Here is a 26,004-nt window from a genome sequence, read left to right as displayed (position 1 = left end):
GATAACACTGAGTAACACCTTCCTTTACTTTGGTTGAGAATGGACTGGTGTGGGGGTAATTGGCAGGATTGGATTTGTCCTTTTTGTGGACAAGGCATACTTGGACAATTTTTTGTATTATGGATGAACGTAGCTGGGGCATAGCTAGCTCTGGAGCACAAGTCTTCAGTACTACAACTGGGTATATTGTCATGGCCTATAGCCATTGCAGCATTCAGCACCTTTCATCATTTTCTTTATATAGAGAAGGAAGGGGAGTAGTGGTCTTGCCACTGCATTATTAATCTAGAGATCCAGGGTAATGTTCTGGGGACCCAAGTTCAAATCCCACCCTGGCAGATGTGAAATTTCAATTCAATAAAAATCTGGAATTAAAAATCTAATGATCACCATGAAACCATTGTCAATTGTTGTAAAAACCTATCTGGTTCACTAATGTCCTTTGGAGAAGGAAATCTGTCACCCTTACCTGGTATGGGCTACGTGTGACTCCAGATCCACAGCAATATGGTTGACTCTTAAATGCCCTCAAGGATGATCCAGCCAGCAATACCCTCGTCCCATGAACAGATAATTTAAAAAAGTGAAGTAAATTGAATTGGTTGATGAGAGGTATCTGTGATGTTGGGGACCCCAGAAGGAGGCCAAAATTGATCATCCATTTGGAATGTCTAGTTAAGGAAGATTGCAAATGTTTTGGTCTTGCCTTTTGCTTGGATGTGCTCACTCCCCAATCATTGAAGATTGTTTTGATGTGGAGCCTCCTCCTCCTCCAGTTAATTGTTTAATTGTCCACCACCACTCAACTTGATGTGACAGGACTGCAGCGTTTGATCTAATCCAGTAGTCATGGGATCTCTTAGTTCTATCACATGCTGCTTCCATTATGTATGTTGGACCTTTGTTGTCGCTTCGCCATGCTGGTACCTCATTTCTAGGAATTCATGGTGTTGCACCTGGCATGCTCTCCTGTACTCTTCATTAAATCATGATACCAGTGAATGGCGTGCAAGCCTTGTCAGAGGGGAGTTAAGAGCCAGCCATTTTGGTGATGAGTCACATATAGATCAGAACAAATGATGATGGCATTTATTTTCCCTAAAGAGCATGAGTGAACCAGTTGGGTTTTTATGACAATCCAGGAACTTCCAGTAAGGTCATTTTTACTGGTACTAGCTTTGTAATTTTCAGATTTTAAAAAGCTAAGTTTAAATTCTCAAATTAAAACACCTGTGCCAAACTTGGTTTCCCCCTCCATTGTTCTCTCTTCCGCTCTTGCCCTTTGCTAGTTCCGATCCACTGATTTTTTTTTCACTTTCTCTTTTCAAAAGCTCATTTAAGAGTTGCAAAGTTTTTTTGCTGTCAGCTGTTCTATTTGCCTTTTCCATTTTTACTGCCATTCTCATTCAGAACTCTTCCATCATGTTACAAGTACCCTGACAGTTGGCGCAGTCTTGGCCAATTGAGCTGTTACAGTGTATGAGTTTTGGAATCACCTGTATAATGGCTGTTCAAACTACTCGATGAATCAAAAACTCATTTGAGTTATTTTTCTTCTAGAGAGTGACAAATGCACCCATTATCCAAGGCAGCTATAGATGTATTACAGATGGGTTTCTAATTTTCTTTTCCTGCTTGATAATACTTTTAATTAAAAGTAATCATCTTTGTCAATCACTTAAAACTTTTTTAAAAACTGAATATCTGGATCATTTTACTTTCATTCTGACAAAAGCATTTTGTTCCCCAAGTAATGTTTCATTACGTATTAAATTCTGGAAATTGCTGTGTGTGTACTACGAAGGGGCTAGCTGAAGGTTCATTTTGGTTTTTAAGGGCTACAAAGACCATTTATTACATGATTTTACTGTATTCAGCACGTGGGTTAAAGCATTAGCTACAACCCCCTCACAATGGGCCAGCAAATGAAGAAGAATTTAAGCTGACAAGATTCACAAATGATACAATGGGTAAAATAAATTAATTTAACTTGATTTAAACATTGCGCTGGCTATTTGTCAATGCCTTTGTTAAACTTGGAAATTGCAGTACATCGAATTGGAAGGATCAAACCTGAAAGGGTAAGAGAAGATAGTTAAGGTGCTATTACTTTGCAGATGTGATTTAGCTGTGACATATGTTGGAAGCCATTATGAATTAGTGCCTGCTGAATTAGTTTATTTTGCTGTATTGCTGATTCCACAACTAACTTCTGATCAGTCTGTTATTCTTTTCAGATTGAATTAGAGCATGCAGATGGAGAGTTGTGTACTAAGATGTTCACTTCTTCCTCCACAAGATCTGAATTTGTGAATCAGTCTATCAGTAACCTAATTGATAATCCATCTGTTTGTAGCATGAATAATTATTTTGTAGCATGAATTTAGTTGTACTTTTGTCCTACTTGTGTTTACGTTGGTGTAAAGGTAACTTGGACATGGTTACAAAGCATATCCCTGCTCTGTCCAGTAGACATGTTTCTTTCTACACTAACTTCCCTTCAAATAAGGAAGGGAAAGATGAAGACCTGAAGAGGAGCTCCCCAGAAATGGGACATTTCATTGCATTATTCAATTATAATTGCATACCAGCAAGAGATTGAGTTCAAAATCCATAACGTGAGGCATAATGTTGTGCACAAGGAGCCAAATAGCAATCAGTTGGTGCAATCAGTGATTCTTGGCAAACTCTCAAAGTCAGCAAATCTGTGGAATTGTTTTGTTGTCTCAAATTGCTCAGTAATAAGAATTATGAAGTTGAAATTAGATCTTGTGCAGAACTCCTAAAGGAGATGGGACAGACTACTGCCTCTGCTGATTCAGTATAAGTGCTAACCATGCATCACATGACTTTGTGAATCACACACTTGGCTGTTAATGAACTTTCTGTTGGAAACAATAAGTTTAATTACTGTAATTGATGTAAAGGTGCTGTAGTGTTCAAAAAGAAAACTGCAGTCATTAATAATTTCCAATAATATGAGGTTGTACATGGGAGCTGGCAATCGTGAATTACAGGTCAGCAATGCTTCATTTTCTAATCCAAATAGTGTTTTTTTCATTCTCTCACAGGATGTGGGCTAGACCTCACTGGCTAGACCAGCATTTTTATTGCCCAGTTTTATTGCCTTTAGGAAATGGTGGTGAGCTGCCTTATTAAGCCACTACAGTCCATGTGGTGCATGTAGTTACACCCACCAGCGACAGTGAAGGAACAGCAATATAGTTGCAAGACAGGATGATGAGAGGCTTCAAAGGGAACTTTAGGTTTAAGTTTATTTATTAGTGTCACAAGTAGGCTTGCATTAACACTGCAATTAAGTTGCTGTGAAAATCCCCTAGTCAGTAAACTTGGAGGTGGTGGTGTTGCCATGCATCGGTTCCCCTTGTCCTTCTAGGTGGTAGAGGTTGTTAGGTTTGAGAGGTGCTGTCAAAGGGGCTTTGTTGAGTTGCTGCATTGCATCTTGGAGATGGTATGCATTGGTGCCACTGTGCATCGATGGTGGAGTGAGTGGATGTTGAAGGCGGCAGATAGGATGCCAGTCAAGCAGGCTGTTTTGTCCTGGATGGTGTCAAGCCTCTTGAATGCAGTTGGAGCTGCACTCTTCCAGGCAAATGGGGAGTATTCCATCACATTCCTGACTTGTGCTGTGTAGGCAGTGGACAGGCTTTGGTAAGTCAGGAGGTGAGTTGCTCTCTGCAGAATTCACAGCCTCTGACCTGCTCCTTTAAACATTATTTTTATAGCTAGTCTAGATGAATTTCTGGCCAATAGGATGTTGATAGTGGGGGATTCAGTGATGGTACTGTCATTTAATATCAAAAAGAAATGGTTGGATTCTCTTTTGTTGGAGATGATCATTGCATGACACGTGTATGGTGCGAATGTTTCTTGCCACTTATCAGCCCAAGCCTGAATGTTGTTCAGGTCTTGCTGCATATACCTCAATATCTGAGGGGTCGTGGATGGTGCTGAATATTAGGCTATTATCAGTGAACTTCCCCACTTCTGACTTTATGATGGAAGGAAGGTCATTGATGAAGAAGCTGAAGATGGTTGGGCCAGGACACAATCCTGAGGAACTCCTGCAATGATGTTCTGGGACTGAGATAGTTGATCTCCAATAACCATAACTGTGTGCAGTTTTGGTCCCCTTATTTGCGAAAGGATATATTGGCCGTGGAGGGAGTGCAGAGAAGGTTCACCAGGTTGATACCGGAGATGAGGGGTGTAGCTTATGAGGAGAGATTAAACAGATTGGGTCTGTACTCGTTGGAGTTTAGAAGGATGAGAGGTGATCTTATAGAGACATATAAGATAATGAAGGGGCTGGATAGGGTAGAGGTGGAGAGATTCTTTCCACTTAGAAGGGAAACCAGAACTAGAGGGCACAGCCTCAAAATAAGGGGGGGCCGGTTCAGAACAGAGTTGAGGGGGAACTTCTTCTCTCAGAGGGTAGTGAATCTCTGGAATTCTCTGCCCATTGAAGTGGTGGAGGCTTCCTCGTTGAATATGTTTAAATCACGGGTAGATAGTTTTCTGATCGATAAGGGAATTAGGGGATATGGGGAGCAGGTGGGTAAGTGGAACTGATTCGCTTCAGATCAGCCATGATCTTGTTGAATGGCGGGGCAGGTTCGAAGGGCCAGATGGCCTACTCCTGCTTCTATTTCTTATGTTCTTATGTTCTTAACCACAACCAGCTTCCTTTGTTCCAGACATGATTCCAACTAGTGGAAAGTTTTCCCCCGATTTCTATTGACTATAGCTTTGCTAAGGCTCCTCGATGCCATTGGTCAAATGTGACCTTGTGTCAAGCCTCTTACCTCCCCTCTGGAATTCCGCTCTTGTGTCAATGATTGGCCTAAGGCTATAATGAGGTCAGCAGCTGAGTGGCCTTGGCAGAACCCAAACTGATTGCTGAGTAGGTGCTGCTTAATAGCACTGTTGATGATCTCTTCTATCACTTTGCTGATGATTGAGGGTAAATTGATGGGATGGTAATTGGCGAGGATGGATTTGTGCTGCTTCTTGTCAACAGGACATCCTGGGCATTTCTCCATGTTACTGGGGCAAAGCCAATATTGTAGCTATACTGGAACAGCTTCACTAATGGCGTAGCTAGTTCTGGAGCACAAATCTCCAGTATTGTTGCCGGAATGTTAGCATGGCCCATTGCCTTTGCAGTATTCATTGCCTTCAGCCATTTCTTGATATCACATGGAGTGAATCGAATTGTTCAAACTATCTTTTGACAAGCCAGCTGTGTCTGAATTTTAGATCACAAATCAATCCTCCCACATCCAAATGTCTGGTTTAATAGCTTTTCCCTAAACAATCTCATACCACCTGAAGGTCAGATCTGTCACTTGGACAGTCTTTCTTTGTCAGGAACTATCAGCCGACTATCCTGATATGCATATCTAAAGTTTAAAGTTTATTCATTAGTCACAAGTAAGGCTTATTGCTTACACTGCAATGAAGTTACTGTGAAATTCCCCTGTACAGTTAAACTGTGTGCAGGTTTTTTGTGGTTTGCCTGTTTAAACCCTTTCACTGGAGATTTGTTAATATGGCTACTACTCTCCTCCATAATTATTAGTATAGATATTAGTCTCCCTGAGAAAGGATAAGAGAAGGGAAAAGGAAAGGATGTTTTTTTTGGGCTGATTTGAGGAATGGGTGTTGCAGAGTGAACAGTGCCTTTGGAATACTGGGAGGAAAGGGGGAAGATGTGTTTGGTGGTGACATCACGCTAGAGCTGGTAGAGATGGGAGAGGATGATCTATTGATTACGGCAGGCTGATGGTGTGGAAGGTGAGGACAAAGGGAACTGTACCGTGATTTTGGGAAGGAGGGGAAGGATTGAGAGCAGAAGTGCAGGAAATGGGTCACAATTGAAAGCCCTGTTGTCGGGTAGGGTTGTGTTGGCTGGTGGGAGGGGGAAGTCCTTGGTGAGGAAAATGGAAGACATATCAGAACTTCCTTGCCTTCACCTCATGAACTGATTTGTAGTGAATTGGATCCTATCTCACAGCCACATCCACCACCCCCCACCTCCTGCCACTGACTGAGTAGCATTTTGTGCATTGTGATTAGATGTTCCCAACATGTTTCCCAGTTCAATCCTTCCTTTCTCTAACCTCCCATCCCCCCAAAATGAATCTACGTAAAATCTTCAGAACACCACAGTTAAGAGTATACAATCTACATGATACAAAGGATGTTGAAGCAATAGAGATGGTACATCATGAATTCATTGAAATGATGCCTGATATCAGGGAATAAAATACAAAAAGATTGAAAAATTGGTGCTGTTTTTGTTAAAACAGATAAAGTTGTGGGGTGGAAATATCCAAGTCTGGCAGCATCTGTAGAGAGAAACAGTTAATATGTTCTGTCAATGTCCTTGAAAAGTCATGGGTCTGAAATATTAACTGAATTTTTGTCTCCACAGGTGCAGCTAAACCTCCTGAGTATTCCTAACATTTTTGTTTTTCATATCAGATTTCCAACTTCTGCATTATGTTATTTGTTGTAAAATTACGGCATAATTTGTGATATTCAAAACTGAAGGTTGAGACAGAGTAACTAAACACAAACAGACTCTTTTCTAGTGTTTGAGAGACCTAGAATGTATATAAGATTAGATATAATATATTTAAGGCAGACTACATGACAACATTTAAAAAAAATAGATTTGTTTGATGATAAAAGTAATAGAAATAAGTTAGGTATTTGGAGAATGAACAACAATGTTGAGTGCCTGTTTCCGATTTGTAACTTCCATGTAACTCTCACCCCTCATCCCACTCCTCTTCCCCTCCTTTGTCGTCAATGTTTTTAACTTCAGTCTGTCTCCCCATTTTTTCTCTTACCCCATTCCCGTTTGCCTGACATACCTTGGTCTAACTATTCCTCTGCCATATCATGCTGCTAAATGCAACTGTTGGACTTGACTCCTTGTGTGCTACACCATGGCAAATTTATTTTCGGCTGAGTGTCTTCCCGCTACCTAGGCCCTAAGCTATGCCTCTCTAAGGAACAAAGTCAGAAACGAGTATATTCTGTCTGTATAAATTGCCCCTTAGTTTTTTTTAGTATTTTTATTCATGCGTGGGATATGGGCGTCGCTGGCTGGCCAGCATTTATTGCCCATCCCAGGTTGTCCTTGAGAAGGTGCTGGCGAGCTGCTGTCTTGTATCGCTGCAGTCCATGTTCTGTGGGTTGACCCACAACGCTGTGAGGAAGGGAATTCCAGGATTTTGACCCAGCGACTGCGAAGGAACGGCGATAATTTCCAAGTCAGGATGGTGAGTGGCTTAGAGGGGAAGTGGAGGTGTTCCCATTTATCTGCTGCCCTTGTCCTTCTAGATGGAAGTGGTCGTGGGTTTGGAAGTTGCTGTCTAAGGATCTTTGGTGAATTGCTGCAGTGCATCTTGTAGATAGTACACACTGCTGCTACTGAGCATCGGTAGTGGAGGGATTGGATGTTTGTAGATGTGGTGCCAATCAAGTGGTCTGCTTTGTCCTGGATGGTGTCAAGCTTCTTGAGTGTTGTTGGAGCTGTACCCATCCAGGCTAGTGGGGAGTATTCCATCACACTCCTGACTTGTGCCTTGTCGATGGTGGAAAGGCTTTGGGGAGGCAGGAGGTGAGTTACTCACCGCAGTATTCCTAGCCTCTGACCTGCTCTTGTAGCCACTGTGTTTATGTGGTGAGTTCAGTTGAGTTTCTGATCAATGGTAACCTCAAGGATGTTGACAGTGGGGGATTCAGTGATGACAACATCATTGAATGTCAAGGGGTGGTGGTTAGAATGTCTCTGATTGGTGATGGTCATTGCTTGGCATTTGTGTGGTGCAAATGTTACTTGCCACTTGTCAGCCCAAGCCTGGATATTGTCCAGATCTTGTTGCATTTGAACATGGACTGCTTCAGCATCTGAAGAGTCACGAATGGTGCTGAACATTGTGCGAACATCCCCACTTCTGCTCTTATGAAGGAGGGAAGATCATTGATGAAGCAGCTGAAGATTGTTGGGCTTAGGACGCTACCCTGAGGGACTCCTGCAAAGATGTCTTGGAGCTGAGATGACTGACCCTCCACAACCACAACCATCTTCCTATGTACCAGGTATGACTCCAATGAGCGGAGAGTTTGCCCCTGATACTCATTGATTCCAGTTTCACTAGGGCTCCTTGATCCTGAGGTTGCAGATTGTCCTCGAATGCGGCCTTGATGTCAAGGGCTGTCACTCTCACCTCACCTCTGGAATTCAGCTCTTTTGTCCATGTTTGAACCAAGGTTGTAATGAGGTCAGGAGCTGAGTGACCCTGGCGAAACCCAAACTGGGCGTCACTGAGCAGGTTATTGCTGAATCGGTGCTGCTTGATAGCACTGTTGATGACCCCTTCCATCACTTTACTGATGATCGAGAGTAGACTGATTGGCCAGTAATTGGCCGGGTTGGATTTGTCCTGCTTTTTATGTACAGGACATACCTGGGCAATTTTTGACATTGTTGGGTAGATGCCAGTGTTGTAACTGTACTGGAAGAGCTTGGCTAGGGGAGCAGCAAGTTCTGGACCATAAGTCTTCAGTACTGTTGCCAGAATGTTATCAGGGCCCATTGCCTTTGCAGTATCCAGTGCCTCCAACCGTTTCTTGATGTCACGTGGAGTGAATCGAATTGGCTAGAGGCTGGCATCTGAGATGCTGGGGACCATTGGAGGAGGCCGAGATAGATCATCTAGTCGGCACTTCTGGCTGAAGATTGTTGCGAATACTTCAGCCTTATCTTTTGCACAGGTGTGCTGGGCTCCTCCGTCATTTATGATGGGGATATTTGTGGAGCCTCCTCCTCTAGTGAGTTGTTTAATTGTCCACCACCATTCACGACTGGGTATGGAAGGACTACAGAGCTTAGATCTGATCCATTGGTTGTGGGATCACTTAGTTCTGTCTATCACTTGCAGTTTTTGCCATTTGGCATGCAAGTCGTCCTGTTTTGTAGCTTCACCAAGTTGACACCTCATTTTTAGGTATACCTGGTGCTGCTTCTGGCATGCCCTCCTGCACCCTCCATTGAACCAGGGTTGATCCCCTGGCTTGATGGTAATGGTTGAGTGGGGGATATGCCGGGCCATGAGGTTGCAGATTGTGCTGGAATGCAATTCCACTGCTGTTGATGGCCCACAGCATCTCATGGATGCCCAGTCTTGAGTTGCTAGATCGGTTCGAAGTCTGTCCCATTTAGCATGGTGATAGTGCCACAAACACAATGGAGGTTATTCTCAATGTGAAGGCGGGACTTTGTCTCCACAAGGACTGTGTGGTGGTCACTCCTACTGATACTATCACGGACAGATGCATCTGCAGCCGGCGGATTGGTAAGGATGAGGTCAAGTATGTTATTTCCTCTTGTTGGTTCCTTCACCATCTGCCACAGACCCAGTCTAGCAGTTATATCCTTTAGGACCTGAACAGCTCTATCAGTAGTGCTGCTGCCGAGCCACTCTTCATGGCGGACATTGAAATACCCCACCCAGAGTATATTTTGCGCCCTTGTCACCCTCAGTGCTTCTTCCAAGTGTTGTTCAACATGGAGGAATACTGATTCATCAGCCAAAGGAGGACGGTATGTGGTAACCAGTAAGAGGTTTCTTTGCCCATGTTTAACCTGAAGCCATGAGACTTCATGGAGTCCGGAGTCAACGTTAAGGACTCCGAGGGCCACTTCCTCCTGACTATATACCACTGTGCCACCACCTCTGCTAGGTCTGTCCTGCTGGTGGGACAGGACATATCCAGGGATGGTAATAGTGGTGCCTGGGGTGTTATCTGTAAGGTATGATTCCTAGAGAATGACTATGTCAGGCTGTTGCTTGATGAGTCTGTGAGACAGTTCTCCCAATTTTGACACTAGCCCCCAGATGTTAGTGAGGAAGACTTTGCAGGGTCGACAGGGCTGTTTGTTTTGCCATTGTCTTTTCCGATGCCTAGGTTGATGCCAGGTGGTCCGTCCAGTTTCATTTCTTTGTTGAGACTTTACAGTGATTGTTACAACTGAGTGGCTTGCTAGGCCATTTCAGAGGGCAGTTGAGAGTCAACTACATTGGGTCACATGTAGGCCAGACCAGGTAAGGATGGCAGATTTCCCTCCCAAAAGGACATCAGTGAACCAGATGGGTTTTTTCGACAGTCAACAATGGTTTCACGGTCATCAGTAGACTCTTAATCCCAGATTTTTTTTATTGAATTCATATTCCACCATCTGCCATGACGGGATTCGAACCCAGATCCCCAGACTATTATCTGGGTTTCTGAATTAACAGTTGAATGGTACTACCACTAGGCCATCGCTTCCCCAAGATGTGTAGGTTAGATGGATTATCCATGGTAAATGTCTGAGGTTACAGGGATAGGGCATGGGAGAGAGGGTCTGGATAAGATGCACTGTCAGAGAGCCGGTGCAGACATGATGGGCTGAATGGCCTCCTTCTGCACTGTAAGTGTATCTATTGAACACCCATAGCAAATGCGGATGCACATAGCTGCCTACCTTTCCACCTTCGGGAATGGCCATGAATAATAGTCCATGTTGATTGGTCCATTAATGGGCACAATGTTTCTGTTCATTGATGCACATTAAGTCATTGAGGTGAAGTCTCCTATGTCACACACCATTGAAAGATTACGCCAATGATTCTTCCACCCACGGAATACCTGAAATCTGTCTTATTTTACCATTTTGATTCTAGTGCTGGGCGGACTTGAAAGTGTTTTAGATCCGACTTTTCAACCCGTTCTCAGATACCCCCATACACACTCTGCCTACAAAAATATCAGCGATTCTGAATCGTGCTGCACAAGCCTGTGGGTGGGGCTTAACACACCCAAAACCCTGCAGCTCCGTTCGGCGCCTCCAACTGCGCATGTGCAGAAAAAAGAATGATAGAATAACACTCTTCAGCCACATCCGTCCTGGGCCAGATAATGCTTCTTCCTGGCCTCCACAGACATTGCCCCACCCCACAACATAACTGACACCCCTATCCCTCCAACCCCCCACCACCCAAATCGATCGCGGGCCCCTCCCCCCTTTCCCTCCCACTGATCTCAGGCAGAATGATCCATCCCCGCCCACTGATCTTGGGCAGAGTGGCAACAGGGTCCCCTTCCCCCTCACTGATCTCAGGCAGAGTGGCAGTGGACCCCCACGTCCCTCCACTGACCTCAAGCAGAGAGCCGTCGGACACTAGGCACCTAGCTCGTCACAAACTAGAGCGCCCGAATTGGACTTTTGTGGAGCATGTCTGTTTCTCGGCGATTCTGGATGGGCAAACGTGGTGGTAAAGGGGAAAGTGCCAGTAAGAACAAAGAAAATTCTAGCACAGGAACAGGCCCTTCAGCCGTCCAAGCCTGCACCGACCATGCTGCCCGACTGAATTAAAACCTCCTACCTTTCCAGGGACCATATCTCTCTATTCCCATCCTATTCATGTATTTGTCCAGACGCCCCTTAAAACTCACTATCGTATCTGCTTACACTATCTTCCCTGGCAGCAAGTTCCAGGCACCCACCACCCTCTGTGTAAAAAAACTTGCCTGGTACATCTCCTTTAAACCTGTGCCCCCTAGTAATTGACACTTCCACCCTGGGAAAAAGCTTCTAACTATCCACTCTGTCCATGCCCCTCATAATCTTGTAGACTTCTATCAGGTCGCCCCTCACCCTCCGTCGCTCCAGTGAGAACAAACCAAGTTTCTCCAACCTCTCCTCATAGCTAATGCCCTCCATACCAGGCAATATCCTGGTAAATCTTATCTGTACCCTCGCCAAAGCCTCCACATCTTTCTGGTAGTGTGGCGACCAGAATTGAACACTATATTCCAAGTGCGGGCTAACTAAGGGTTGGGCGTGCAGACCATTAAGTCAATTTAAATGCATGCATGTCCTGATCGCGGCCATTTTCGGGCATTGGTAAAGAGGGAACCGGTACGGAGGCGGGCGTGAATCACGCTACTCACCTCACACCCGACTTTACCAAGTTTTCGCGCCCAAAAACACGCGCAACACAATGGTAAAATCGGGCTCATAATGTCTAACAATGAAACAGTCTTCACAAGTGCTGAGTTTCAAAATTTCACATTCAGTGAAATAAATCACATGAGGACTGTGCCTTACCACCCAGCATCCAATGGACCAGCTGAGTGAGCCATCCAAACTTATAAATCTGGCCTAAAGAAGCAGTAAGGAGAATGCTGGAGACCACAATCTCATACTTCCTTCTTGGTTACCAGACCACTCCACATGGAACAATAGGATTCCCAAAAGCAAAGCTGTTAATGAAACATCATCTCAGAACGAGACTGAGCCTTGTGTTTCTAAATTTGCCGGGGAGGGTAAAGGCATGCCAAAACAGCCAGAAAGCAAATCATGATTGATGTTAGTCAACACTGTTGTTCATGTTGGAGGACGCTGTGTAGGTGAGGAATTTTGGTAGTGGTTTGAGTTGGGTCCCTTGAATCGTTGTCTCAAAAATTGGCCCCCTGTCTTATCCAGTGGACATAGAAGGAAGGATCGTCCAAAAATTCATAAACCATTTGAAAATGAGAGAGATGCCTCAGCAGCCAGTTTTGCCATCAGGAAGTATATTGTCATCAGGAAATGTTGCTGACTGTTTTAGCACTAAAGTACCTGGTCATCCTGTGATAGGCACAACCAACATCTCCTTGGAAACTGATAAAACTGAACTGCCTGTGCCTGAAGAGGCATCTGTCATTCTATTTTCGGCTGGCAGCAATCCTGTGGAAACATCCCAGACAAAAAAATTATGCTGTTCAGCAAGGATTTGGAAACCTCCTGAAAGGCTTAATTTATAATTGACTAAATTTGATTTGATTTATTATTGTCATGTGTACTTAGTGAAGTTAGTGTACCATTAAGAGGATTTTTAAATCATGGTCACAGTCTTGGGTGATGTCATTGTTGGAAGGAGGAAAAAGAAACTGGGCAGGTCAGGTGTCTGAAGTTTTTCAGCTTTAAGTTTTGTTTTGGCCGCAGTGTTCGAAGCAGTCTTAAAAGCAAGCTGGAAAATATGTCTCTTTCTGTTTTGCTTTGAAAATATTACCAGTTAGATGAAAGAAGGTCTTGTTGCTCTGCTGCAGTAAAAAATCTGTGCTTTAGTGTTTTGGGGAACTGTTCTGACTACAACTTGCTCTGAGTTTTCAAGATCATTTGAAATCAGCATTCAACCCAGGGAACTGGATTCCAAAATCATGTGAACTTTCGCCTGTGCAGTAATAAATCTGTTTAAAGGGTTTTGTTTATTGGATATTGGTTTTGATTCAAACGTGATATATATATATTGGTTAAGGGTTATACATTATTGTGGTTGTTTTGTTTTTGCTTGTAATTGATAAAGGTTGTTGCTAATTTTCGTTCCATATATGTTAACTATATTCTTTAATAAAATTGTTTGATAAAAGCTCCCTAGTGAGTCTTTTGAATCACAACAGAACATAGAACAAAGAACAGTACAGCACAGAACAGGCCCTTCGGCCCACGATGTTGTGCCAAGCTTTATCTGAAACCAAGATCAAGCTATCCCACTCCCTATCATCCTGGTGTGCTCCATGTGCCTATCCAATAACCGCTTAAATGTTCCTAAAGTGTCTGACTCCACTATCACTGCAGGCAGTCCATTCCACACCCCAACCACTCTCTGCGTAAAGAACCTACCTCTGAATATCCTTCCTATATCTCCCACCATGAACCCTATAGTTATGCCCCCTTGTAATAGCTCCATCCACCCGAGGAAATAGTCTTTGAACGTTCATTCTATCTATCCCCTTCATCATTTTATAAACCTCTATTAAGTCTCCCCTCAGCCTCCTCCGCTCCAGAGAGAACAGAAGTGGAACATATCATGCTTATCCTAGCCAAATTCAAGATGCAAAACCTATGATTCAGGCGGAGTTCATAAAACACTTTGGAGTTTCTAACTTGAGCCATAACATGGAATACAGTGAAAAGCATTGTTTCTTGCTCACATACAAAGCATACCATTCATAGAGTACATAGGGGAGAAGGAAAGGAGAGGGTGCAGAACATGGTGTTACAGTCATAGCAAGAGTGTAGAGTACAGTTTTAAAAGCATAGAACAAGAATAAAAAAATTAGAGGACATGCTGGGGACAGATCACAATAAGACATCTCGCTCTGGTGGCATAAATGTTTAATTATCTTGGACTATGTAAATTAATTATAGACATTTGTGTAAAAGGACTTTAATCAGGAGGGGTATGGTGATAGCCCCTTGAAGGATCCATCAGCTGAGTAAGAGCCATGTAACCCAGGGAACTAATCAGGGAACAGGGTGGGAATCACCCTGGTAAGCTTGGGCCTCTTTACTCAGTCATCTTGGGAGCTGATTGCGGCCACAAAATTGAAAGCCGCAGTATCTGTCACACTACTACTACTACTCTTACTAAATACCCTATCCTATTTACTGCTTTCTCTTCCTAATTCATCTTCTTTGACCCACTCAATGTTGTATCCTTCTCTTCCCTTACTCTATGGTGACTCAGCTAATCCTTAATCCTCCATCCATTTCCACTCAGTTCTCCCAAGGGTGGATGCCAAAGGCTAGTGACCTATCACCTTAATTTGATTTTCTCCTTCTGAAATGAAGGAAGAAGTTGCCTTGTCTGCATTTGTGTATCTGTGCGCATCTCTCTTTCTCACTCTTGAAAAAAAGAGAACGTTGATCAAAAAACCCAATTGGCCAGTAATTGTTAGAAAAATAATGTTTGACATTGTTTATTCATAACTGCATCAATTTGCAGTGAAGAAGTTATGTGCCACAAGTTCCAATTCTCCACCAATTGCTGGGTGATTTGTGGGACTCTGTTGTTAGCCTTGACAAGGTTACCATCTTACAGTCATGGGTTTATGATGTGTCAAGAAGTGGCTAGATTTATGAAGTTGATGCAGATTAATCCTACCTTAATCAGTCATTTTGGACCAGCAATTAATGTCACAGGTACCCTGCTAATTACGTGATTTATGGTTCTGACATGATGTGTAACCTTGAGGCCCCATGATATTCAGCTCTTTTGATATTCGGAAGTGCAAATTAGATTGATTATTTCAGAAAATAAAATTTTGGAATACAGTATATGAGTAATTTAAGACACAATTTGTGCATGTTTGTGAAGCAAAAGGTGATTTTGGTCTTAATTCCCAAAGTTCTCTACTACTGGGCTTCCACGTGTCAAGCAGAATGAGGGAACAAATGCATGACAGTTGCAAAATAGTGTGGATAAATGTGAGGTTATCCACATTGGCAACAAAAACAGAAAGACAGATTATTATCTGAATGGCTATAAGTTGAGAGAGTGGAATGTGCAATGAAACCTGGGTGTCCTCGTACACCAGTTGCTGAAGTTAAGCATGCAGGTGCAGCAGGCAGTAAAGAAGGCAAATGGTATGTTGGCCTTCATAGCAAGAGGATTTGACTACAGGGGCAGGGATGTCTTGCTCCAATTATACAGGGCCTTGATGAGGCCACACTTGGAATATTGTGTGCAGTTTTGGTCTCCTTATCTGAGGAAGGACATTCTTGATGTAGAGGGAGTGCAGCAAAGATTTACAAGACTGACTCCTGGGATGGCGGGACTGATGTATGAGGAGACATTGAGTTGGTTAGGATTACGTTTGCTGGAGTTCAGAAGAATGACGAGGAATCTCAGAAACCTATAAAATTCTGACCGGACTAGACAGGGTAGATGCAGGAAAGAAGTTCCCAATGGTGAGGAGTGCAGAACCAGGAGTCATATGGGTGGCATGATGGCACAGTGGTTAGCACGGCTGCCTCACAGCGCCAGGGACCTGAGTTCGATTTCCAGCTTAGGCCACTGTCTGTGAGGAGTTTGTATGTTCTCCCCATGCATGCGTGGGTTTCCTCCCGGTGCTCCGGATTCCTTCCATAATCCGAAAGATGTGCTGGTCTGATGCATTGGCCATGCTAAATTCTCCCTCAGTGTACCCGAACAGGTGCTGAAATGTGGCAACTAGGGTATTTTCACAGTAACTTCATTGCAGTGTTAATGTAAGCCTATTTGTGACTAATAAATAAACTTTAACATTGTCCAAGGATAATTTTAGCGCTGAGAAGAGGAGACATTTCTTCACCCAGAGAGTGGAAAGCCTGTGGAATTCTCTCGCACAGGAAGCAGTTGAGATCAAAACACAAAATATTTTCAAGAAGAAGTTATAGTTCTTGGAGTGAAAGAAATCAAAGGATATGGGGGAAAGGCAGGATCAGGCTCTTGAGTTGGATGATCAGCCATGATCATACTGAATGGCAGAGCAGGCTCGAAGGCTGAATGGCCTACTCTTATTTTCTGTGTTTCTATTTCTGCGTCTATTGAAGACTAATTGGTAGAAATTAATTGTTCCGATTCCAATGTCATTATATCATGCATCATGCAGGGTGACATAGTGGCACAATGGTTAGTATTTCTGCCTCTCAGCACCTGGGACCCCGGTTCAATTCTGGCCTCGGGTGACTGTGTGGAGTTTGCATGTTTTCCCCATGTCTGAGTGGGTTTCCTCCCACAGTCCAAACATGTGTGGGTTAGGTTGATTTGCCATGCTAAATTGACCAATGGGGGGCAATCTTACCAGGTCGTTCCATTGGTTGATCAGCATGGCGAGCTGGTAAGATCAGACAGGAGGCGGAAAATCGGGTTTGCACCCAGTTTCTCGCCTTTCACGATTATGCCTGCCCCGCCTGGTGAAATATTCAAGGGATTCTTTTAATCTAAAGAGTGAATCTTGGACGCTATCGTCTGGGCTCACTTGTCCTTACCTGCTTGCCAGTGGACATAAGAACATAAGAAATAGGAGCAGGAGTAGGCCACCTGGCCCTTCGAGCCTGCCCCGCCATTCAACAAGATCATGGCTGATCTGAAGCGAATCAGTTCCACTTACCCGCCTGCTCCCCATAACCCCTAATTCCCTTATCGATCAGAAAACTCTACCCGTGATTTAAACATATTCAACGAGGAAGCCTCCACCACTTCAATGGGCAGAGAATTCCAGAGACTCACTACCCTCTGAGAGAAGAAGTTCCCCCTCAACTCTGTTCTGAACCGGCCCCCCCTTATTTTGAGGCTGTGCCCTCTAGTTCTGGTTTCCCTTCTAAGTGGAAAGAATCTCTCCACCTCTACCCTATCCAGCCCCTTCATTATCTTATATGTCTCTATAAGATCACCCCTCATCCTTCTAAACTCCAACGAGTACAGACCCAATCTGTTTAATCTCTCCTCATAAGCTACACCCCTCATCTCCGGTATCAACCTGGTGAACCTTCTCTGCACTCCCTCCAAGGCCAATATATCCTTTCGCAAATAAGGGGACCAAAACTGCACACAGTACTCCAGTTGCGGCCTCACCAGTGCCTTGTACAGTTGCAGCAAGACCTCCCTGCTTTTATATTCTATCCCCCTTGCGATAAAGGCCAACATTCCATTCGCCTTCTTGATCACCTGCTGCACCTGCAGACTGAGTTTTTGCGATTCGTGCACAAGGACCCCCAGGTCCCTCTGCACAGTCGCACGATGTAATTTTTCTCCATTTAAATAATATTCCAATTTACTATTATTTCTTCCAAAGTGGATAACCTCACATTTGCTAACGTTATATTCCATCTGCCAGATCCTCGCCCACTCGCTCAGCCTATCCAAATCTCTCTGCAGGCTTTCCGCGTCCTCCACGCAATTCGCTTTCCCACTCACCTTCGTGTCATCAGCAAACTTGAATACCCTAGATTCAGTCCCCTCCTCCAGATCATCTATGTAAATGGTAAACAATTGAGGCCCCAGCACCGATCCCTGCGGCACGCCACTGGTCACCAACTGCCAACCAGAAAAGCACCCATTTATCCCAACTCTCTGCTTCCTGTTAGATAGCCAATCCCCAATCCACGCCAACACCTTACCCCTAACTCCGTGTACCCCAATCTTCTGCAGCAACCTTTTGTGAGGCACCTTATCGAACGCCTTCTGGAAATCTAAAAACACCACATCCACCGGTTCCCCTCTGTCAACCGCACTAGTGACATCTTCATAAAAGTCCAGTAGATTCGTCAAACACGACTTTCCCTTCATGAATCCATGCTGCGTCTGCTTGATCGAACCATTCTTATTCAGGTGCTCTGTTATTTCCTCTTTAATAATGGACTCTAGCATCTTCCCAACTACGGACGTTAAGCTAACCGGCCTGTAGTTACCCGCCTTTTGTCTACTTCCTTTTTTAAACAGCGGCGTAACAGTAGCTATTTTCCAGTCAGCCGGCACTACCCCAGAGTCCAGTGAATTTTGATAAATTACTACTAACGCATCTGCTATTACCTCAGCCATTTCTTTCAGTACCCTGGGATGCATTCCATCCGGGCCCGGGGACTTGTCTACCTTCAGTCCTATTAGTCTACCAAGCACCACCTCCTTAGTAACAGTAATTGTATTAAGGACCTCCCCTCCCACCAACTCTCGATCTCTAATATTCGGCAAACTATTTGTGTCTTCCACTGTGAAGACCGACACAAAGAACTTATTTAAAGTCTCAGCCATTTCCTCGTTTTCCACTATTAAATCCCCCCTCTCATCTTCCAAGGGTCCAACATTCACTCTAGCTACTCTATTCCTTTTTATATACTTGTAAAAACTTTTACTATCATTTTTTATATTTTGAGCTAGTTTAGTTTCATAATCTATCTTTCCTTTCTTAATTGCTTTCTTAGTCGTTCTTTGTTTTTCTTTAAAGCTTTCCCAATCCACTAATTCTCCACTATTTTTGGCCACTCTGTACGCATCTGATTTTATTTTAATACTCTCCTTTATTTCCTTCGTTATCCACGTCCGGTTATCCTTTTTCTTACAGTCCTTCTTTATCACCGGAATATATTTTTGCTGAGTACTTAAAAAAATCTTAAAAATCCTCCACTGTTCCTCAGCTGTCCTACCTACCAGTCTGCTCGCCCAGTCTACATTAGCCAATTCCACCCTCATCCTATCGTACTCCCCTCTGTTCAAGCAGAGGACACTGGTTTGGGACCCTACTTTCTCACCCTCCATCTGTATCAGAAATTCCACCATATTATGATCACTCATTCCAAGAGGATCCTTCACAAGAAGATCCTTAATCCTACCTGTCTCATTGCACAGAACCAGATCCAAGATAGCTCGCTCTCTCGTAGGTTCTGTAACATACTGTTCAATGAAACAATCCCGACAGCATTCCAAGAACTCTTCCTCAAGCCCTCCACGTCCAATTTGAGTAGACCAATCAATATGTAGGTTAAAATCCCCTATGATTATTGCCGTTCCACTTTTGCACGCATCCATTATTTGCTTGTTTATAGCCCTCCCCACCTCTAAGTTATTATTTGGGGGCCTATAGACCACGCTTACCAGTGTCTTTCTCCCCCTACTATTTCTTATCTCCACCCACAACGATTCCACGTTTTGCTCCTTAGAGCCTATGTCATCTCTCACTACCGTCCTGATATTATCCTTTATTAACAAAGCTACCCCACCTCCTTTTTCTACCTGTCGATCCTTCCTAAATGCCTGATAACCCTGTATATTCAGTTCCCAGTCCCGGTCACCCTGCAACCACGTTTCTGTGATGGACACTGGATCATATTCATTTGTATGGATTTGTGCCATCAACTCATTTACTTTGTTTCGAATGCTTCGTGCATTCAGGCAAAGTGTCTTTATGCCAGCCTTTATCTGGACCCGGTTTGTTGAAGCGCTACTAACATCTCCCAAGCCCTCTCCTCCTTTAGCTAGTTGTTTATTCACTATACTCCTGGCATTAGAGTAGACACATCTCAATCCTATGGTCTGACCTCTCCCCTTCTCTGTTCCCAGTCCACCTGCCCTCTTGCACTGCCTATAACCCTTCTCTGTTTGCGAGCTACCTTCCTCACTCTCAGTCACGTCACTTTGATCCCCTCCCCCCAACCTATCTAGTTTAAACTCTCCCCAGTAGCCTTAGCCAACCTTCCTGCCAGGATATTGGTCCCCCTGGGATTCAAGTGCTACCCGTTTTTAGTATACAGGTCACACCTGCCCCTAAAGAGGTCCCAATGGTCCAGGAACCTGAATCCCTGCCCCCTGCACCATTCCCTCAGCCACACATTCATCCTCCACCTCACTCCATTCCTTTCCTCACCTTCCCGTGGCACAGGCAGCAATCCTGAGATTACTACCTTTGCTTTCCTCCTCCTCAGCTGTCTCCCTAATTCCCTATACTCTTTTTTCATGTTCCCTTCCCCCTTCTTACCCACATCAACGGTACCAATATGTACCGCTACCTCCGGCTCCTCTCCCTCCCACCTCAGGATTTCTGGGACTCGCCCAGCGACATCCTGGATCCCAGCCCCAGGGAGGCAGACCACCGTGCGAGACTCCCGCCTGCCTCCGCAAAATCGCCTGTCCGTCCCCCTGACTGTCGAGTCCCCGATTAATACCGCCTTCCTCCTCCTTTCCTTAGCCCTCTGAGTTACAGGGCCGGACTCCACCCCGGAGACACGGCCACTGCTGCTTCCCCCAGATGGGCTGTCCCCCCCAACAGTACTCAGACAGGAGTACTTGTTATGTAGGGGCACTTCCACCGGGGTGCTCTCAATCACCCGTGTTTTACCCTTCTTGGCTGTCACCCACTTGGCCTCCTCCGATGATAGCTCTTGTCTATCACCTCCTCATTCTCCCTCACCCGCCTAAGATCGTCAAGCTGCAGTTCCAGCTCCCTAACACGGGCCCTCAGGAACCGCAGCTCGACACACCCCTCACAGATGTGGATGTCCGGGAGGCCAGGTGCCTCCAGGACCTCCCACATACTGCACTGCGAGCAACACACTGGCTTAACACTCATATTTCACCCTTTCTTCCAAGGTACACAGAGAAAAGTAAATTATAAATAAAAAAAAAAAAGAAACTCACCCCTGCTCGCCCTTTCTGCCTAAGCCCGATGAGCCAAAGCCCTTCAGTTCTCACTGAGCTCCCTCTCACTCCGCTGCCCGCTCCCAAAGCTGCCCGTTAGATAGTGGGGCCTGCCTTTTAAACCTCCCGTGCACTAAAAAAAACTCGAAAGACCCTTCCCAGTAAACCCCGTGGCCACTGCCGGTTTCGCGCCAAAATTTTAAAATAAATAAATAACACCCGCGAAAAAGTACTTTAAATTAAATCTTACCCCAAAAATCCTGTCACCAGTCACACCTCTGCCTTTCTCCAAAGCAACAAAGAGGACTATCCCCCCAACTAACTGACTTTTATACAACCGTGGAGGTCCTCACGAGTGAGGATCATGTATGGTCTTCACCAACAGGAACCTGACATGATAGCCTCACTGGTGGAACGACAGCCCAAGGGGAGAGGGTGAGGCCTGAAGGGGGTGGGACCATGACTGGGAGGCAGGCAGGGAGGGAGGGTACTCTGCATTGGGGGGTGTTGTGGATTGGCTGGGGGCAATTGGGGGGGGGGTGGTTAACGGCAATCGGTCAGGGAGATATCAGTGGGGAGGGGAAGACATTGGGGCACATGCGCAATGCCGCCCCTAGAGCTCAGCAGTCGGCTTCCCGCCTTGAATAAGCTCTGCCCCCACCCCCGGCTGGCGCGAATCACATTTGAGCTTTTTTTTCCTAAGTGTTATTTGATTATGTCCAGGAGCTCGCCCAAAAAATGGGCGCGATTCACTCACGTTTTTATGCTCGTTCGGCACTTAAGAATATTTTTGGTAAGATCACCGGCTTAGTGTCATTGGAATGAGCAGGGTAAGTATGTGGGGTTACGGAATAGGGCCAGGGTGGGATTGTTGTCAATGCTGGCTTGATGGGCCAAATGAACTCCTGCATTGTAGGGATTTTATGATCTATTAGGCTGTTCGAATGAGAATTATGTGGGTGCAAAAGCAATATACAGTGGATGCTGAAAATCGGAATTAAAAACAGATTTAGTCGTATCTCAATTTTCTGTTTTTATTTGAGAATTGTATATGGTATTTTCTCATTTTGCATTTCCTGTATTACACGGCTAATAATAATGGATGGTGGCTGCTAATTGAGTATTTCATGTGTCAAGAATCTTTGGAAAATTTGCACACTTATCCTGTTATTTGCTCATTAACTTCGTAAGGATCAATATAATTACTCTACATAGCATTTGAACTTCTTGTTGGTTGTAAGTAGTCCATGTTTCATAGCCATAGAGCAAGGTACTGAGAACATCGGCCTTATAAACCAGCAGCTCGACCCTAAGGGTCGGCTTGATGTTATTGCATGCATGTTTCACGAGTCAGCCAAAGGTGGTAGCTGCTTTCCCTATGCCTGCATCAAAGGGTAGATTGTCTGTCATCATGGACCCAAGGTAGCAGAATTAGTTCACAACTCTCAATGCTGTGTTATTTAAGCATGATTGGGGTGGAGATTGCACATCTTGTCCCATGACTGCATTTTTGACACTCGTGAAGTTAGTAGTAAGCTTATAGTCAGAGGAACACAAATCTGAAGTAACTAATATATACATCAAAACATAAAAACATAGAAGATAGGAGCAGGAAGAGGCCATTCAGCCCTTCGAGTTATTATATGTAACATATACTTAATATACCATGTAGTACATGGATATTCCCAATGGTGGGGGAATCCAGAACCAGGGGTCACAGTCTGAGGATTCAGGGTAGACCACTTAGGATGGAGGTGAGGAGACATTTCTTCACCCAAAGAGTGGTGAACCTGTGGAATTCATTATCACAGGAAGTAGTTGATGCCAAAACACTGAATGTATTCAAGAGGCAGCTGGATATAACACTTGGGGCGAATGGGATCTAAGGTTATGGGGAAAAAGCAGGATTAGGCTATTGAGTTGGATGATCAGCCATGGCGGAGTAGGCTCGAAGAGCCAGATGGCCTCCTCCTGCTCCAATCTTCTATGATTCTATGTTGCATGAAATCCAGTAGCAAAAATGTATTCAGAAGGTGTTGTGCATTTACAAGTGTCCAACTGGCTGAGGATTTTAATCAACATAAGCAAAGCCCAGTTGATGTTCAAATCAATGGATTCCATGTTACATGGAAGTTTTCTATGAAAGATTTCTTTGCATCATGTGTTGCGGATAAGCATTTGTTAATTAACGCCTTTAACAAAACTGTAAATAATAGAAAATTAATAAGTGTGATTTAATATTTTACTGCAGAGCTACACATTTATGAATCAGGAACAGTTACAGATTATTGTAGGAAAAATGGATCCAAGTCAACCAAAGGAGGTAAGAGTTCTTTTGTGGGTTTTATTTGGTGTCCACTATTTTATTGCAGATGCCAATGTTTCTGTTGTACTTCTCTGTTGTAGTTCTCTGTTGTAGTGGCAGGTGAAGAATAAATTGCATAAGTGAATGTTTTGGCTGGCTTCAACAAATAGGAAAGAAAACTAGCAAGATGGGCAGTTCAGTTTTTTTAGCGCTGGAAAAATGCCACCTTTTCTTAGCAAACTCCCTTTGTTCTCATCTGACTTAACAGTAAATTATTTACACAGTTTTTCAGTTGCCCATGTAGGCATATGTAACACTACTCTGAGATCTTAAGATCTTTGTCATTAATACATATATATTGTATTTTTAACATTCATTTGCTTTATCTTTAACATGTTAGAATTTCCAATAAACTTTTATCAGAAATTGATCCTTTTTCTAGGTTCGACGAGAGGCTTTGCAGACACTCTGCTGTGCTCCTCCATCTGATGTACTGAATTGTGAATGTTGGGTTACTCTCCGCAAGCACCTTGCAACGGCTCTTTCAGACCCAGATCCTACATTGAATGTAATTAATTAATAATAAACACTCCACTTTACTAAGTATTTTTAAGCAACTATTAGATTTAGGAATACAGTAAGACTTCATAGTTAAACCTTTGTGTTTATTGATCAGAAACTCTCTCCTTTGCCATGCATTTGCTCAGATGATTTGGGATCTATTAGCGATACAGTCCTCCTGCTTACGTAAATCAAAATATTAAAAACTTGGATTTTTGTAAAAAAAAATGCATATCCCGTCCACAATTTCTCATATAAAATAAATCTTCAGAAGGACACTCAAGGATGAGGAAAATCCATTTTACCTCTGATGTGGAGAAATGACTTGATATTACAATGACAACTTACTACGCCTTATGACATGAAAAACCCAAAATGCTTCACAAAAATTTTACAAAACAAACTATGACACCAAACCGTGTAAGGAGAAAGGTTTGGCCAAAGAGGCAGGTTTTAAGAAGTGTCTTGAAAAGCAAAATAGAGAATTGTAGTAGGAAGGGAATTCCAGAGATTAGGGTTTAGTGATCTGAAGATATGGTCACCAGTGATGGAACAATTAACGATGGGGATGCTCAGGAGGCCAGAATCTGATGAATGCAGATATCTCAAATTGTAATCTTCTCCAAAACAAAAGCAGAGATGGAGAATTGGAAGGTCACAGAAGGATTTGAAAACTAAGATTAGAATTTTAAAATCAAGATGTTACTTGACCTGAAGCAAATGTAAGTCAGCGAGCACAAAAGTGGTAGATGAACAGGATTTGCTGCAAGTTCAGACATGGACAGCAGAGTTTAGAATGACCTCAAGTTAATGAAAGGTCAAATATGGGAGGCCAGCCAGCATAGACTGGAATTGTCAAGTGTAGACGTAATGAAGGCATTGATCAGGGTATCAGCAGCAGATGAGCTGAGGCAGGAGCAAAGCTGAATGATGTTACAGTGGTGGAAATAGATGATCTTAGTGACGTTGCAAATATGTAGTTGGCCGATCATCTCGGTGTCAAACATGGCACCATCATTACAATTCTGGACAGACCGGTTTTATCTTACACAGTTGTCAGGGAGAGGGATGGTGCAGGTAGGTAGGACATGCAGTTTGGAGCAGGAACCTAAAAATGGTGACTTCAGTCTTCCAAATACTCAATTGGAAAAAAAAGTCTGCTTATTGAATGTCAAATAAGCAGTCTGATAATTAATCAACAGTGGAGGAGTTGAAAGAGGTGGTGGTGAAGCAGAGCTGGCTGTCATCAGCGTACGTGTGAAAACTTACATCACCAAGGGGCAGCGTGTAGATGAGAAATAGGCTGGGGCCAAGGATGTATTCTGGGGGACATGAGAAGTAACAGTGTGGGAGAAAGAAGATAAACCATTGATAGTGATGCTTGTTTCTGATTATAAATGGGGAGTTGGTAGCATAGTGGCATCATTGTAATTCAGAGATCCAGGATAATGCTCTGGGGGCCCAGTTCGAACGCCATCACAGCAGGTAGTGAAATTTGAATTGTTAAAAATCTTATGATGAACTTGAAACCATTGTCGACTGTCGTATAAACCCATCTGATTCACTAATGTCCTTTAGGGAAGGAAATCAGCCATCCTTGCCTGGTCACCTCACATGTAACGCCAGACCCATAGCAATGTGATTGACTCTTAAATGTCCTCTGAAGTGCCCTCTGAAATGCACCATCAAACCACTCCGTTCAAGGGCAAATAATGGGCAATAAATGCTGGCCTAGACAGCAGCACCCACATATCATGAATGAATTTTTTAAAAAAGGCAGCTGGTGGAATTTAAATTCAATTAATGAATCTGGTATTTAAAGCTAGTCTCACTAATGGTAAACCTGATATTATCAGCAATTGTTGTGCAAACACATCTGATTCACGAATATCTTTTGGGGAAGAAAATCTGCCATCCTTGCCTGGTCTGGCCTACATGTTTTTCCAGACCCATAACAATGTGATTGACTCTAACCGCCCTTTGAAATGGCCTAGCAAGCCACTCAGTTCAAGGACAATTAGGCCTTGCCAGCAACGCCTGATTTTTAAAAATCTTGGAGACTTAGAATCTGGTATCAGTAATGAAATGGTACTAATTTGTAATCTCTTGGCAAAGGAT

At 43.8% G+C, this 26,004-nt stretch overlaps 1 protein-coding gene across 3 annotated transcripts in view; it reads left to right on the top strand.

Moving 5' to 3' along the window:
• Positions 1-26,004, top strand: part of tbc1d32 (TBC1 domain family, member 32) — a 272,496-nt gene that overhangs the window by 54,567 nt on the left and 191,925 nt on the right. For all 3 annotated transcript variants that reach the window (XM_078212743.1, XM_078212744.1, XM_078212742.1), the window contains exons 5-6: positions 23,272-23,343; positions 23,768-23,893. In XM_078212743.1, the coding sequence (XP_078068869.1) occupies positions 23,272-23,343; positions 23,768-23,893 (198 nt within the window). The remainder of the gene's footprint in view (positions 1-23,271; positions 23,344-23,767; positions 23,894-26,004) is intronic.

The sequence above is a fragment of the Mustelus asterias genome, chromosome 5 (assembly GCF_964213995.1).
Source record: "Mustelus asterias chromosome 5, sMusAst1.hap1.1, whole genome shotgun sequence".
Classification (NCBI taxonomy): domain Eukaryota; kingdom Metazoa; phylum Chordata; class Chondrichthyes; order Carcharhiniformes; family Triakidae; genus Mustelus; species Mustelus asterias.
This window is presented reverse-complemented; position numbering and strand designations above follow the sequence as displayed.